We start from the raw sequence: 14,902 nt of genomic DNA on the forward strand, positions 1-14,902 counted from the left end.
CTGGGTTGGTTGGTTGCGGATGAGAACAACACAGAGGAACATTAGTTATGTTTGTGGAGTGAGCACATATAGTAACCTCTTATGTTGTAAACTGTTTGGATGTAATTGAGAAAAGGACCATTTTATTGCATAATAAAGTATTTATTGCATGTAGCGCACATCTGCGCTTCCAACAGCTAGCTAACAATCAATACCCACTTACTGCTAAAATGACAGAGTGAAAGTAGACAGTACCTCCTTGGTACCTCCTTGGTTTATTATCATCAAACTCACTGCTGCAGCCAGGGGAAGTACAACTGTGATCCCCTTAGACCAGGGGTGGGCAACTCCAGGCCTCAAGGACTGGTGTCCTGCAGGTTTTAGATGTGTCCTTGATCCAACACAGCTGATTCAAATGGCTAAATTACCTCCTTAACATGTCTTGAAGTTCTCCAGAGGCCTGGTAATGAACTAATCATTTGATTCAGGTGTGTTGACCCAGGGTGATATCTTGCAAAGAAAAGCGTCTGGACTTCTTTAAGTTGCTTGAAGACGTTTCACCTCTCATCCGAGAAGCTTCTTCAGTTCTAAGGTCAAATGGTGGAGAGTCCCAGATTTAAACCCAGCGGGAGTATCCCCCAAAGAGGGACAAAAGGACCCCCTGGTGATCCTCTGATCACCTGAGCCAAGGTGTGAAAATGGGTGTGGGTCCCAATCAGCCAGGGTTTCGGGTGAGAATCATCCTCTAATCAGGTGATCAGAGCTAAGCAGCAACCAAACAACCCATAAACATGCTCTAAACACTTTAAACAATTATTTCCTAAATCCAGCTTCACAGACGTGTTACCTCAATGACAGTTTTTCAGAATAGGGCTCTACTGTGTTAATTAACCTTTAAACGTGTAGTGTTTCCACTGTAATATTGTAATTGGGGATTCAAAAATATTCCACAGTTAGACATTTAGATTTATCTCATCTTATCTGAGACGTGGTTTGGTTCAAAATGCAGGATAAGTGAGATTTTTTAAAATACTTTACGTAATGACTACTGAGCTCCTTTCAGTGTGAGGAGTTTGATCCTGCCTCCCGGCCTTTGTGGGTTTCCTATGAGACCTCTGATTTCCTCCTAGAGTCCAAACAGGTGATGCAGGCTGGTTTAAGTGAGGTTGGGTGAATGTGATTAATTTTGTAATGTGGGTCTTGATGAGTCCTCTAAACTTCCCTGTGGCAAAATAATACACTACAGGATCCAAAATGCAGTTGAGGCCCATAAGAACCAGGGTGATCTGATGAGCGTCGCTCAGCAACTTACGAGTGGTCTTGCTGTAATTCACGATCTCCAGCACTGCCAGAGTCCAGGGGCCTTGAACTATGTGGTGTGGCAGGAAACACAGAACAAACACTCCCACCACTGCCAGCAACATCTGGAGAGCCCTCCGTTTTACCCCTGTGGGTCGTTTAAACGTGGACGTTAAATTGGGCATTTTAGACTGTGTTCTTGAAGACTGAATTTCCGACTGAGGAGAGTTTTTGCAAATTAAAATTCGAGCAATAAGAATATTGCATATCACAATGAGTAAAAAGACAATAAAAAACAATCCAATTATTAAAAAATGAGTGACAGCCAATGTTTTCTTTTTCTCTTTACTTTCGTTCTGGTATCCCTCAAAGCAGTGAAGGATCTTCATGTTGTTTTTACGGTGCTCGTTGATCCCTGGACTCACCAAAACAGGAACAGACATCGCCACAATAAACGCCCAGATAAAAACACAGGCAATGATTCCACGAATTCTGTGGTCCGACGAGGCTGCGTCCAGAGGCCGAGTCAATGCCCAGCATCTGTTGATGCTGATGGCTGCAAGGAAGAGGATGGTGCCGTAGGTGTTGATGAAAAAGAAGGTGCCTGTCACCCGGCACATGACGTCTCCATAAACCCAGTCTCCCTCACGGATATAGTAGTCAATCCAAAAGGGAAGAGCACACACAAACAGAAGATCAGCGATGGTCAAGTTGATCATGTAGATGTGGATTTCTCCCATGGCCTTGGCTTGATGAAGGCAGCGCAGGACAAACAGCACGTAGAGGTTAGAGATGAAGCCCAGGATGAAGAAGATGATGTAGAAAACCGGGATGAACACATAACGAGGCGGGGAGTCCAGGAACTCAGTGGAAATAATGGTTGTGGACTCCACACTACTCATTGTTGTCATAGTAACTGATTGAGTCATCTTTGTCTGTGGGAGACAAAATACATTATCATCAGTACAATGTCCTGTGACAGATGATCAGAGCTTTACTCAGAGTTTTGATGCAGATGACAAAGGTAGGAATGGAGGGAAAAGCCTTTGTTGTCCTTTCATTGAAGGCAGGTAAAATAAATAAAAGTAACAAATAAATAAAAGCAACAGTAAATGACTACAATAGGTTAAATTAAAAAAAGAAAGTACAGCATTTTTCCTATTCCAAGGACTAAGTTGTCTTTCAGTTTTTGTTTGTAAAAATGTATTTACCAGTCAAATATTGTGTCACTTTTAACACCTTTTGATCCATTTAATTAATTTCAGATGTATTAATGTATACACCGATTATGCATAACATTATGACCACCTGCCTAATGTTGTGTTCCTCCCCCTTTTGCTTTTAAAACAGCCACAGGTTCCCACTGAAGATAAAATGGTTACAAAAGAGAAGTTGAAAAGCTGAAACCAAGGTTATACTGATTTTTATCACTTGACCTGAATTCATTAAAACAACTGAACTAAAAAAGTATGCAAGTGGTTTGAGCAACATGCGGTTATTAGACTATAACCTGCTATAAACAATCTGCTACCGAATGTTGGTGCAAACTCTAAACACCTACAGACACTTAAGCAGAATCTGCCTGTGCAGTTACTTTTCCTTGTTGGGGTGAATGTGTTAACTACTACACCATGGAAAACAAACACACCTCCCACTTACAATAAAGAAATCTAAGTCTAGTAAATGAGTTTTGAGAAGTTGTTTATTTAACTGACGCATTAGTGCTGCTAAACAATCCCAGTTTGTGAAATCAACCTGTGTGAAAAGATGTAACTAATGCCATACATTTTTCTTTCACGTCCTTCCAGGTTTGTAGAAACATATGTCTGTCTTACACAGATCTGTTTAGATATTTCAGTGCTGACCTGACTGTGACAGCTAAGACACGTTTGAACCTGTTTAATAGTCTCTTCTGAACAAGCAATGACCAAATAGCCTTCTGCAGTTTGCAAGAGGTTTGCAACATATTTGCAAGAGGTTTGCAACATATTTGCAGTCTTGAGCAGGCAAAAAATCTTTTTAGATCAGCAGTTGTACCACAAACCGTTCTAAGGAAGCAAAATTGGTTTCAACTGTTGATAATATCAAATATAATTGATTGCTTTTTTAGATGTTAGTCAACCTTTGGTACATGCTATACAAATATCAAGCTAAGAAACTGATAAAGGAAGCACAGCATAAACATAAACATTTCATCATTTGATTAAACCATAAAGTATCAACATTTCACTCACCACATCAGCGCACATGCCGACATGCTGGCCCTACTAAGTTACTGAGTGACACGTCTCATAATTTTTGCTTTGGTAACTTTATTTAGTTTTGCTAATTTCAAATAATTTTTTGGGGGGGGGGATTATCCTCGTCTAATGTCAGTCCTGACACCAATTAATCACTCTAATGATTATTTAAGTGTAAGACACTGCAGCCACTACATCAGCTTCACACCTTAAAATAGGCTTAATCTTATCTCCCTCTCTTTGCCATATAAAAAAACAAATGACAGAGTTACCGTACACTTACCTGACTGCTTTTTCTGTTGTTTAATCTCCTTCTGTATATAAAAACACTTTGAATAAAGCGTTTCAGTTCAGCAACAGCACGACTTCTCTGACAGCGAGGACATTTATGTGTCTGACTGTGTGAGTGGGAGTTTCTCTCTCGGGTCTAGATGGAGGAGGTGTCACTTCTGTCTTCTTAGGAAAGACCTGTAAGATACGAAATATTCACCTACCCAATTTCATGCGCCTGAGAATAACATGAAGAGAAACGCCTACTAGGCTGTGTTAATATCAACACTTCACCGAGTTCTTTTGATTCCTCAGAGGCATCCGACGGAAGACAAAACACTGCTCAGTAGACCATTTAACACTTTATTACTTCTAGAAAGGAAATGCGTCCTGCGTGACACGCTGCCGCGGATCTCAAAATGGTGGTGTGCCCCTAACAGTTTTATTATAGAAGCTCTCTCATTCTTGTCTAAACAACAGTGTCTCAGTAACTTCCCACTAGACATGGTCCCCTCTTTTCTACATTTTTCGCAGGCAAGCGTGAGTGAGAGTCTGCAGCTTTCTACTCCCCAAGCACACATGGTCTCATGCCTTTATTTTTCAGGGCTGTGTCCACTTAATACTACACTATATAACTTTATAACACTTATTAATAAAAAGCATAGCATTATTGAGGCACTGCAAATTATTTAATCCCAACAGCTGCAACATTTTACTAACTTTTTGGCAATTCATAGAATTTTTTTAAAGCACCACCATGAAAGAAATGATGTTACCAAGTAAAGAGATCAGCTTCTTACACAGGAAAACTGGTCCTGAAAAGAAGAATGACTGGCACATGCTGATATGAGACAAGAATTGGGGGTTATAATTGTTAGTCTGTGTATGAAAAGTCACTAACACTATTCAGAGATTTAAGTTGAATTTTTTTTTTTTTTTTTAAATGCTGCAAATTTTTTAAATTACCCTAAAATAAAATGGGAACCAGAGTAGGAGCAGGTCCTGTGTCACTGTGCCATCTTTTCTGCATCATATAAATAAGCACAAACCTACAGGAGTGCAACGGTTACTTGGTTTTCTTACTGCAGTTGTGACATCTATTGCAATAGCAAGAATTGGGCAATCTCCCTAGGCTGAACACAGTGTACAGATAGTTTTACAGATAAGTTTTACAGTGGCTTTTAAAGCCACTAACATGCTTAAAGTTCCTGATTCACAGGGGAAATGCAAACCCCAGGGGGAGGTTGTGTCACAAGCGCAGTGAGTACTTGTCACAAATAAGGGAGCAGTCAAAAGAAGTTCTCCATGTGTGCGTTTCAGAATATTAAAACTGAGAAATCATGTCAGCATAATGTTAAAAGTGGGAAAGCAGAAAGGATACAGCACATTGTCTCAGTTGACAACACCAACCACATTCCTCCATCTATAGCCATTCATTTTATCTTTAGCATTTCAGAATAAACAATTAAAAAATAATAAAATGACTAATCAACCTTTAGTAACTATTTTTGTTATTGATGACAATCAGCGAAATTGTAGTTTACACATAAATAAGTGAAAATTATGGATTTTATTTGAAATATCTGAAAAAAGTCTCTTTCTTACTAATCTGGATTCTGTTCATTAAAGACTCAAGTTTCTTGCAGTATAAAGAGCGTCACAAGAACATCTTTCATTTGTCCCAAGATAAAACCAGAGTCCCTTTAGGTTTTTGAGTGGTTTACTTGTTTTCTGTGTCAATCCCTCAGGGTCCCTCAATCTTATACTGAAGGCTTTGTGTTCTTCTATGGTTTTGGCGATTCTTCTTAGCTTTCAAGATCACAGTTTGGTTTAGAGCCTTTGCATATTAACATGCTCGTAGATTTCCTTTGGTATTTATTATGTTCTATTTATAGACGGTTTGTAGTCTTGTTAATCTTATGGGTTGTTGTACATCTAGTTATCATCATTTATGGTCCCTGTCATCCCCTGTCATCCTGCTGTGTCTGTCTACACTCTATAGGCTACACGTCTATATGATGAGCTAATGATCCCACACTGCTTCGATAATGTTGAGGCCCACGCTCTGGGGAGATCAATCCATGACTCATAGTTTTCCTTTGTTTTCTTTTTCAATCCAGGTATGCCCTTTACTGCATTGGCAGTGTGTTTGGGATCATTATCATGGTGGGAAAACAAAGCTGGTGACCTGTGATTGTACTTTTTTGGGTTCATAATTCCATCAGATTTGACACGATCCACAGCACCACTGGCATAAATGCAGACCCAATCCATGACAAAGTCTCCACCGTGTTTTACAGATGGCTGCAAACACTCACTGCTGACCTCTTCTGTACATATTGATGACAATTTGAGCTAAAAGTTTCAAAATTGGAATAACCATTTTCATTACAGTTCTTGTCTAATTTGGTATACCACAGCTGTTTCTCCTTGGTTGCCTTTATTGAATCACCTTGTTCGTGCATATATTCAACAAAAGAAATGGTAACAATTTATGTATTTGTGACTGGCTGCTAAAATAGTTTTTTGCTAAGTTGTCTGTTATGTGTAGAAACAACACTTCTTCTCTTTAGTGAACTGCCTTTTTATTAGCAAAGAACGGACTTAAAAGGGGTAAGAAAGCTGGCAATTTCCAAAGAAAAGCCTGGAGAATTATTGCTCAAGGCTACTTTAAGAAATTGCAAAGAAGTCTGGCTTGTTGGAAGCAAAATTTAAATAAATTAGGAGTGCTTCAAGACTCTTGTACAGTCCTGTTTATATAATACAGTGCAGCGTTCACAGTGCTTTCTTTGGAGCGGCTAAGATAAGTGAGCAATACTACATTTAAACCACACGATGGAGGTAGAGACTAACAAAAGGACTTTCCCTCCATCTCAAACAGTGCACAGTAGGTAAGTGTTTCAAGCAGGCTCTATACGGCGCTCTGTGAACTGCATGAACCACAACTCTCACTCGGTGTAGTTCAAAGCAGCAACAGCCCCCCTCTGTGGTAAATGTCTAATTCCAGGTCCTATGTACAAGCACACAACACAACACGTCCTCCTTTCCCTGGTGCCACAGTATAATTCCTAGATTAAGGTTAACGAGCCTCTCCAACCTTATTGCTGTAATTATGGCTTGGCAGTGGAACAAGACAGCAGAGCTTTTTGGTGGTTGTGCCCTTCATGACTGCCAGACATGCTGTGCCATTGCAGGGTATAAACTGTAAAAATCTTTTCACATGCAACTTGTTGCTCATGGTTTGGGTGTGGATTCAAAAAGATTCCACAGTAAGTCACTGAGATTTGTCTCGGTCATGAAACGGAGAGCAGCTTATATGAGATGTGGTTTGGTTCAAAGTGTGGTCCCGGATAAGTGATGATCTTGAATATATTTTATACAATAGCCAGTGAGGTCCTTTTAGTATGTTCAGTTTCTTCTTGTCCCCTTGCCTGTGTTGGTTTGCTATGGGGCCTCTGATTTCTTCTCAGAGTCCAAACACATGATGCAGGCTGGGTTAAGTGACAGCTCTGAGTTGCATTTATGCGAATGTGATATTGAAGGCTTTGTCCTGCAGAGATCGACTCCACAGTCACAGTGCACTATTGTCAGTAACAGTGCACTGGGACAATGGAGTCCAGTAAAATACATATACCATCTTTCTTTATTTTTTTTACTGGGTTTGAAAGATGCCTCCATCATTTACAGTCCATGGCAGCGCATGGTTTGAAAACATGCTCAACAATAAGAAAATGGTGTCAGTTTGCTTTTCTTCCAGAGCTCAGTTCTCAAACTAAGCCAGTAAGTCAAATCTAAAGATTAATGGACAATGGATGGAACAGGATTCAGAGGTTTAATATCCGTTTATTATTTTAGATTCCCATCTAAGATTAGAGAAACGAGTCAAAAAGGTGACTAAGGTTGCAAAGGTGAACTAGATGATAATATGATTTCTCCATCCATCCATCCATCCATCCATCCATCCAGTATAGGGTTGTGGTAAGTTGGATCCCAGCTGTTATAGGGTGAGAGGCGGGGTACACCCTGGACAGGTCGCCAGGCTTTCACATAGCTAACACAGAGAGACAGCCATCCATGCTAGCATTCACACCTGTTGCCAATTTAAGGCCAAATATTGCTGAAATGTGGATGTCTTCGGACTAGTCCCCAAGGTTCTTGCTGTGAGATGATGGTGCTAACTGCATTTCTTCTCAGTTATTGTTTTATTTCTTGGTCCAAAGCACCATCCGCAAAAATTAGGCCCCTTATAAAGATGAGCAATTCGAATTATGGACAATAAGTCAATAAGGTCACACAACGACAGTGTTTAGTTTTGGTCATTTTATTATATTCAATAGCATAAAAATATAATACAAATGTTTGCACAATTTGGCTCCCCAGGTGTGCAGTGAGCTTCCTCTTAAAGCTTTTTGTATAAATCTCAGTGACGTGTGCAGCATCTATGGGTGCCATAATGGAAATCGTCATTTCTGTTCGGAGCGTCGACATGTGGAATTCCTTATGAACCTGGACCCCCGTTTCGGATCATTTTAAACTCCAACTGTCATGAATAATCTGCTGCCTCTTGTTTTATGGCACTTCAGTACACAGCAGTGTGTGCCTTTCTTTGTTTTTACTGTATTTGACTTTTGTGTCTCCTAATTCATGCATATATTGTACACATTGCATGTGCACACTAGCTTAGGAGGTAAATGTTGGGTGTGGCATGGTTCATGTCCATGTCCTACAAAAGTTAACAAATTATTTCATAGACTTTACACTGTCCCTTACCTGCAGGCCCTGATTCCTTTTCTCAAATAGTGTTCTCTGCACGGCCTTTAAACAGCCAAGAAAAATCAAAAGGAGTCCAACACAGATTCATGCAGGTGATCCCTGATGTTCTGCACTACTGCACAGGTCAGTCTAAGGAATCCTGCATGTCAAGATCCAGGTGTGCAAAGACAAAGAGTAGGAATGCTGCCAGCTACGGCTACTTTCCACCTGTAAGATCTATGCACTCAAAGGTCGGTTTTAAATAAAGGAGGGCGCAGCCTGTGTGAGGCTCCTCTCGTCCCATTAACACCTTTTTCACAGTTGCTCCATCACCACAGCTCGACCTTGAGGTAGTTCTCCTCTGGCAGACAAGAAAGACTGCTATTTTACACAAGATATTTTATTGCACGCTCGTCAGGAGAACAAAAGGCAAACATGAGGTTGGGTTTTGATAAATAGCCGCATGTCTTTCCTAGCAGATTGTTTTTGGCAGGCTTGAGAGAGTAGGTCTCTCTCAGGCAGATTTACTGCATGCCAGAGGCTGAGGATTGAGGAATGTCCCCCTGCAGTGAGAAAGAGAGGGCCATGGGAGGGTGAACGAGACAGGCTGAGGCATCTGTACTTCCAGATGATATAAGCCCTGACAGTAGGACATGACTTTTTTTGAAGTATCAAAGGATTTGGAGCGCTCGCCCTCTCGCTCCTCTCCCATGAGACATTCTGAGTATTTCCAAATTAAGACTTCAAATATCGGAACTTAATAAGAGCCGTTAGATGTTAACTCTTATTGCTTTAAGCGGAAAAGACTGTTTAAGCAACTGCAAGCCACACATTATTATTATTATTTTTATTATTATCATTATCATTATTAGTATTATTTTTATTACAATGAGGGAATTGAATATGGCCCCTTCAAACACAGCGGTTGCTTGATGGCAGTCGATAAGTGTTTTTCTACATGACAAGCTGCCCCACATTTTGATCCATCAGGGTTACATCTGTTTATACTGGCCATAACCCACCCTGAGAGGACAGTGAATTAAGCACATTAATCCTTATCCTCACTATAAAAAGGATATAAAGCAGGAAAGCTCCACCATAAGCCATATTTGCTTAGGCAGGAGATTCCACTTTGCTCTCATTTAATTTCTTTCGTGCTTGTTTTGTAGTCAAATGCATATCATGGGTTGACTATTGGCCTAACCCTCACACTCCTTGCTACTGGTTGCTTGTAATTTTTAGTGTGCTACATGGGATTATCAGAGATTATCTGCTGTTGCAACCGCTGCAAGCTACTCTAGTTAAGATAAAATGCCTAACATGGGAATCACAAACAGCAAAACAATGCCGGCGTCTGCTTGGGAACCATTTTCTTTTGTTTTTTGTTTTCTTTACTTGACTAGATTGCGAATTGTGCTGTTCACCCACAACTTCTTACTGGAACAAACAAGTTTCTGGCTGCTGAAGGGTGTTGTGTTTAGGAAGGATGTTGGCTAGAAACCTGCTCTTCCTGAATCAGCTTGTGTCTGCCTGCTAGAGTCATGCAGTGTAGGGGATTACATTCCCCTGTAACCCTGTCCTTATGCATTAGATCGCAGTCTGTGCAATGCATTCACATTTATATCACTTGATATATTAAGGCAAATTCCCAAAATGACAGAAGCTTGTCTGTGCATGAGCCAACCCTCTCAAGATGGATGAAACATGACCCATACTCATGCTTATAAAACAAGCCGTTTTCCATTTACTTACATGTCATCTCAGTTTCTATTGCCTTGATGGATTTTTTTAAAGATCAATGGTTATTTTAATGCGTACAGCAGAGCAGTAGCTCTTGAAAGTCAGAAATAAAACCACATCCTACAGGTCCCAACCCTTTGTGTTATTTGTCTTTGAAGAAGACAAGTGTATATATATATATATATATAAGCAAAGACCTATCAAGTGTATAAAAAATGCATAGGCGCTCATGCATATTCAGATGCACCTGTGGTTGGCTTCTCATGCAGTGGCATTCAGGCATGCCCAGTTATGCCTCTGGCTTTCAGCATCATCTGAAAGGATTTAATTTCTCTTTGATTCCTTGGTATCTCTGGTATCTTTCCCCACCAGCCGAGAGTGAAATCATTATTTATACCTCTCTTAGCCCATTGTGTCAAGTTACATGACCAGAATGACTTCTGAGGCAGAGGTATGTTAAACGAGTGGGAAACAGCACAACCAACGAAAGAAGCGTGGGTTTTGTTTTAACAGTGTTATCACGTGCTGTCAAATAAAGCTACGCTTCTTGGGAATCATGTAAAACTGTTTAAGGAACACAAAAACAATCTCCTTAATGTGAGTGAGTGTTTGTGTGGGCAGGACGTCACCTAATTGGCTGGCTGCCTAGCACCTTTTATTCATATTTTATCATCTTGCAGACTTCCAGTGTCATGCAACTAAAAGATAATAAACACCCAGTGGAGAATTTATGGCCGTGCTGCAGAGACAGAGCGAACAATACACCTCTGTTCCAAAACTTTCTGGGGAAAACCAGGACTAGTTTATGTGTATTTGTCTAGACGGCTGTGACAAGTCATTACTATTGGCAAACAGTTACACATGGGGAAAAAGAAAGCACAACAATGCTATAGTATTCATTCAAGTGGCACCAACGTATTAAACAACCACATTTTGAGAGCTGAAAGAGAGGGAATAGAGAGGTGAACTCATGATAATTATTCCCCTAAGGGAAGACTGTGGTCTTGATGGTTTTGTATAATGGTTAGTCCATACATATTTAGAGACATTTAATAGAGACCAACAAGCTTATAGTGTTTGGACATTTCAACTATATTATAGCCCCAATAGTTTTGCGGTAATCAGTATTTTCTTGGGGGGATCCTAATAATATGGATATGATCTTTGAAAGTGTTGTGGGATGCTACAGGTGCTGCTGAGCCTGTGACTTTTCTGTCATTTCTCTGGTATAAATGCCATAAAACAATAGTTCATGCAGCGTTCACAGACAACTGGTTTTTATGATACGTTTGCTCAGGGACAAGCAGTAGCCTGCATCTATGCAGGATCCAGCTCGGATTCATTCCTCCTCACCGGCCTGGCTTGTGTATGTTCTGTGGGAGAGAGAGAGGCGGGACCTTGACGCCGGGAAGGGCGTTCTCTTTGCGGTCAGACCGGGCAGAGTCATCCCGAGGGGTGGGTCCTCCGGCAACAGAAAAGGAAAACCCACCTTTTTTCATTGTTAAGGACGCGGTGGAATGTGATGGTTTGATCTCAAAAGGACCAGGGAGGGGAATATCCGAGAGGAAAGGACCAGCGAAAGCGACTGAGGGAAAGGGGGAAAGCAGAAAGCGGTTCCCCCCTATCGCCTCCAACTCTCTGGTCTTGACTGAGAATATGTGGATGAACTTGTCCCGGCTGTGTCGGCTGCAGCGAGCCCTACCGTCCGCACGAGCTCAACCCGCGTGAAGTTGTGGATTTACCGTTGCGTTTTCCGGACCCGGCGGTGGAACTGCTGAGGTAAATTTGAGTCTTTATTCTGTGTTTGGGGTTGGAGGAAGAAGCGGGGTGTATATTTGGGGATTCACACAGCGGCTTGTTGAGACTCAAAGAGTCCGGACTGCAGAAGTCTGAACTGCGGCAAGTTTTTCAGCCCTCCACCTCCTCCTCCTCCTTCTCGTCGTCGTTCTTAAGCCAAATTGAAGCATCCAGCTCTGCAGGGAAACCTCAGGTGGTTAAAATGTTACCGCACATAAACCGTTCATATCTTCTTTAGGCAACACTGGCATTTTTGTTATAAGGTTGCATTTATCTGCTTCTGTACTCGATACATTTTTTACGGGTTTACGCACATAGTAACGTCAGTCCTTTCAGACTGACTGCCCGGGCTGTAGGAACATGGAGTAGAAGTGGTGAGGCTGCTTGGACGTGTTCTTGACATTTGTTCTGTGTGTGTGTGTGTGTGTGTGTGTATGTATTCTGGCCACTTCATAGCAAGGAAACTATCTTTCTTTGAGCTCCTTCATCATGTACGCCAGTCATCCCTTGGCTGGTTTTCCTCTGTCCTTTTTTTAAAGACATTCGGGAAGTTTTAGGTTTAATGAACTCCGATTGTCTGTTTCTTCTGCTGACATTTAGTATGCAAGCCTTTGTTGCATGTACTCAGACTTTTCAGAGTGTAGGGAGTAAATAATTGTGATATAAACACTGCCCCGTGTTGGAGTTGTGTTGACAAGGGGATGTGATGTGGTCATTGTTTATCATCTTTGAAGCAATGCATTACACAAACTAGTTGTGAAATACATAGCCGAAAACATGTCTTAACTTTGCATGGCAGTCTGCTCAGCTGTGAGTACTCTGCTGCACAGTGCTGTGAATATACGATGGTCTGGACTCTACTGTCATATCGGAAGGTTTTTATACCGAACAATATGATGATATGTGATTGTAGAGTGCCATGCAAACAATATATATACATTGCCTATGTTCAGTTGTAAGCTACATACTTAAAAAACCACAAACTGGGCTCAAAGCCATCCTTGGGCTATTATCCACCAGCCTATGGTGCACACAGACCACCTACTGAATGAGCTTATTTTCAAGTTGGTAAGAAAAGTTTGAACCCCCTTGTTAGAATAGAGGTAATTGATCCATTTCACAGCTGTTTAAACAGTGGACAATCTAGCCTATAAGAAACATATAACCTATTTAAATTATAGAGATTTGCTTGAAATTCTGGTTCAATCTGACTGTCTTTCCTCTTTTTGTCTCAGGGAAACGTAAAAAAATGATATATACATGACTGTTTTTTGGCAAAACTAGCTAGTATTACTCAACAAGACCAATACTGACTGATAACAGTTTTTACCCGATTGTCTGGGTCTTTCTTAGACTGGAATGCAAATACAAAATCAGGCATTTCCATCAGCTAATATAACTGAAATTGCCACGTTAAAGGACAACTAAAACAACTGCAAGGTCCTGCTGCACTCGGATGTTTTGTTAAAGGTACTAACATGACAATACATCCTTATTCTGTTTGAGTATCGGCCTACACGTGTGAAAACAAGGTGGTGGTGTGGTAGGGGCGTAGTCTGAACACTGTGTGTCCTGTATTCCTTCACCAGAACGGTGACAGATGAATGTGTGCGCATGTGTAAACAGCAGAAAAGGTACTTGTGGTGGTGGAATACTAATCTGCCAGGTGGGGCTCATAAAGAGCGGCGAGGGGAGGGGAGGAGAGGAGATGGAGGGGACCTGCCTTGACCTGTTTGAGACATGAAGGAGACAAAAAAAAAAATCCCTGATGAATTTCCAGTAAGGCTCTTCCTCCCAGCCAGCTGTAGAACATAGCAGCTGAGCTACCAGCTCGGACAGGCACTTGCAGGGAAGCTTGTCACAGTGGTAGATGCGCAAAAAGGGCTTATTTTGGTATTTCTGGGTGGGATTATTAAACCGCATGTGGAGGGAATGTTGGCAGTTTATGCTGTCAGTTTGGAAATGTTGGGGTGGAAATGTAAAGGGGAAAATCAAATGAGAGTAACAGCAAAGTGAAGAGTAAGATGTCTAAATTTCCCCTGATTAATGCCCGATCTCTGGCGCGTCCATTCCCCGGAAAATGCGCTCCAAGTTTGGTTTGGTTCAGTTGGCTCTTGCAGGGGGGGGGTATTTCACAGCAGATGCCCTCTTTGACCTTCTCTCTTTAACACCACTGCTCAGCACAATGATAGTTGTTAATGTTGACACAGCAGAAGTGTCAGCACCACTAGCACCTGTTCTGCGATCTTTACAGCGACTGAATGCCAAGAAGTGAAAGTTGCACAAAGAGTTTGCAGCACTTTTTTTTTTTCCTCCGGGAATTGTCGCCTGCCATGCGCAGTAATAATCATACCTCTTTCTCCTCTTTTATGACCTGAGCTATAGCACGCATGATTGGTTTTCCACTCCGCAAAGCGCTGCGACCGCCCTATGAAACTGCCTGCACTGCTTTGGGTGAAACCAAAAACTAATCATTATGGGTGTCCAATAAGGGTAATTATCAGACTAAGCACTGGACCTGTGGATTACGGAGTGGCTAAATAAATGCTCTGGGGATTAAATTAAAATATTGAGGTTTTCTGCCTGGGAGAATCAAACCACCGGGAATGTCAAACCCAAGCCTGTCGACGGTAATATTACTGCCACTCCGGACATCAGGGTTTATGCACACTCCCTCCTGTGAGTGTTGCGCGATCACACATCAGTGTGGAATTACAAGACATTGGCACTGACGTCATACGTTGCAAGTGCAAAGAAATCAGAACGCATATTGTCATTGCTGTGATTGATTGAAGGAACTACTATAGCTGTCAGTCCTTTTCCTA

General features: G+C 41.4%; 1 protein-coding gene and 1 long non-coding RNA gene across 4 annotated transcripts in view; one reads left to right on the forward strand and one right to left on the reverse strand.

Moving 5' to 3' along the window:
• Nucleotides 1-588: 588 nt before the first annotated feature.
• Nucleotides 589-3,958, reverse strand: LOC100702776 (platelet-activating factor receptor). The gene is made up of 2 exons (XM_005465154.4): nucleotides 3,802-3,958; nucleotides 589-2,213 (listed from the first exon to the last, which is right to left on the reverse strand). Exon 2 carries the CDS (start codon nucleotides 2,205-2,207, stop codon nucleotides 1,014-1,016), a length of 1,194 nt encoding a protein of 397 aa, XP_005465211.1. The 5' UTR covers nucleotides 2,208-2,213; nucleotides 3,802-3,958; the 3' UTR covers nucleotides 589-1,013.
• A 7,728-nt stretch (nucleotides 3,959-11,686) lies between these two features.
• Nucleotides 11,687-14,902, forward strand: part of LOC106097260 (leucine zipper protein 1) — a 50,396-nt gene continuing 47,180 nt past the window's right edge. For all 3 annotated transcript variants that reach the window (XR_002057308.2, XR_002057307.2, XR_002057306.2), the window contains exon 1: nucleotides 11,687-12,059. This is a non-coding gene — a long non-coding RNA (leucine zipper protein 1). The remainder of the gene's footprint in view (nucleotides 12,060-14,902) is intronic.

The sequence above is a fragment of the Oreochromis niloticus genome, linkage group LG19 (genome assembly GCF_001858045.2).
Source record: "Oreochromis niloticus isolate F11D_XX linkage group LG19, O_niloticus_UMD_NMBU, whole genome shotgun sequence".
NCBI lineage: Eukaryota > Metazoa > Chordata > Actinopteri > Cichliformes > Cichlidae > Oreochromis > Oreochromis niloticus.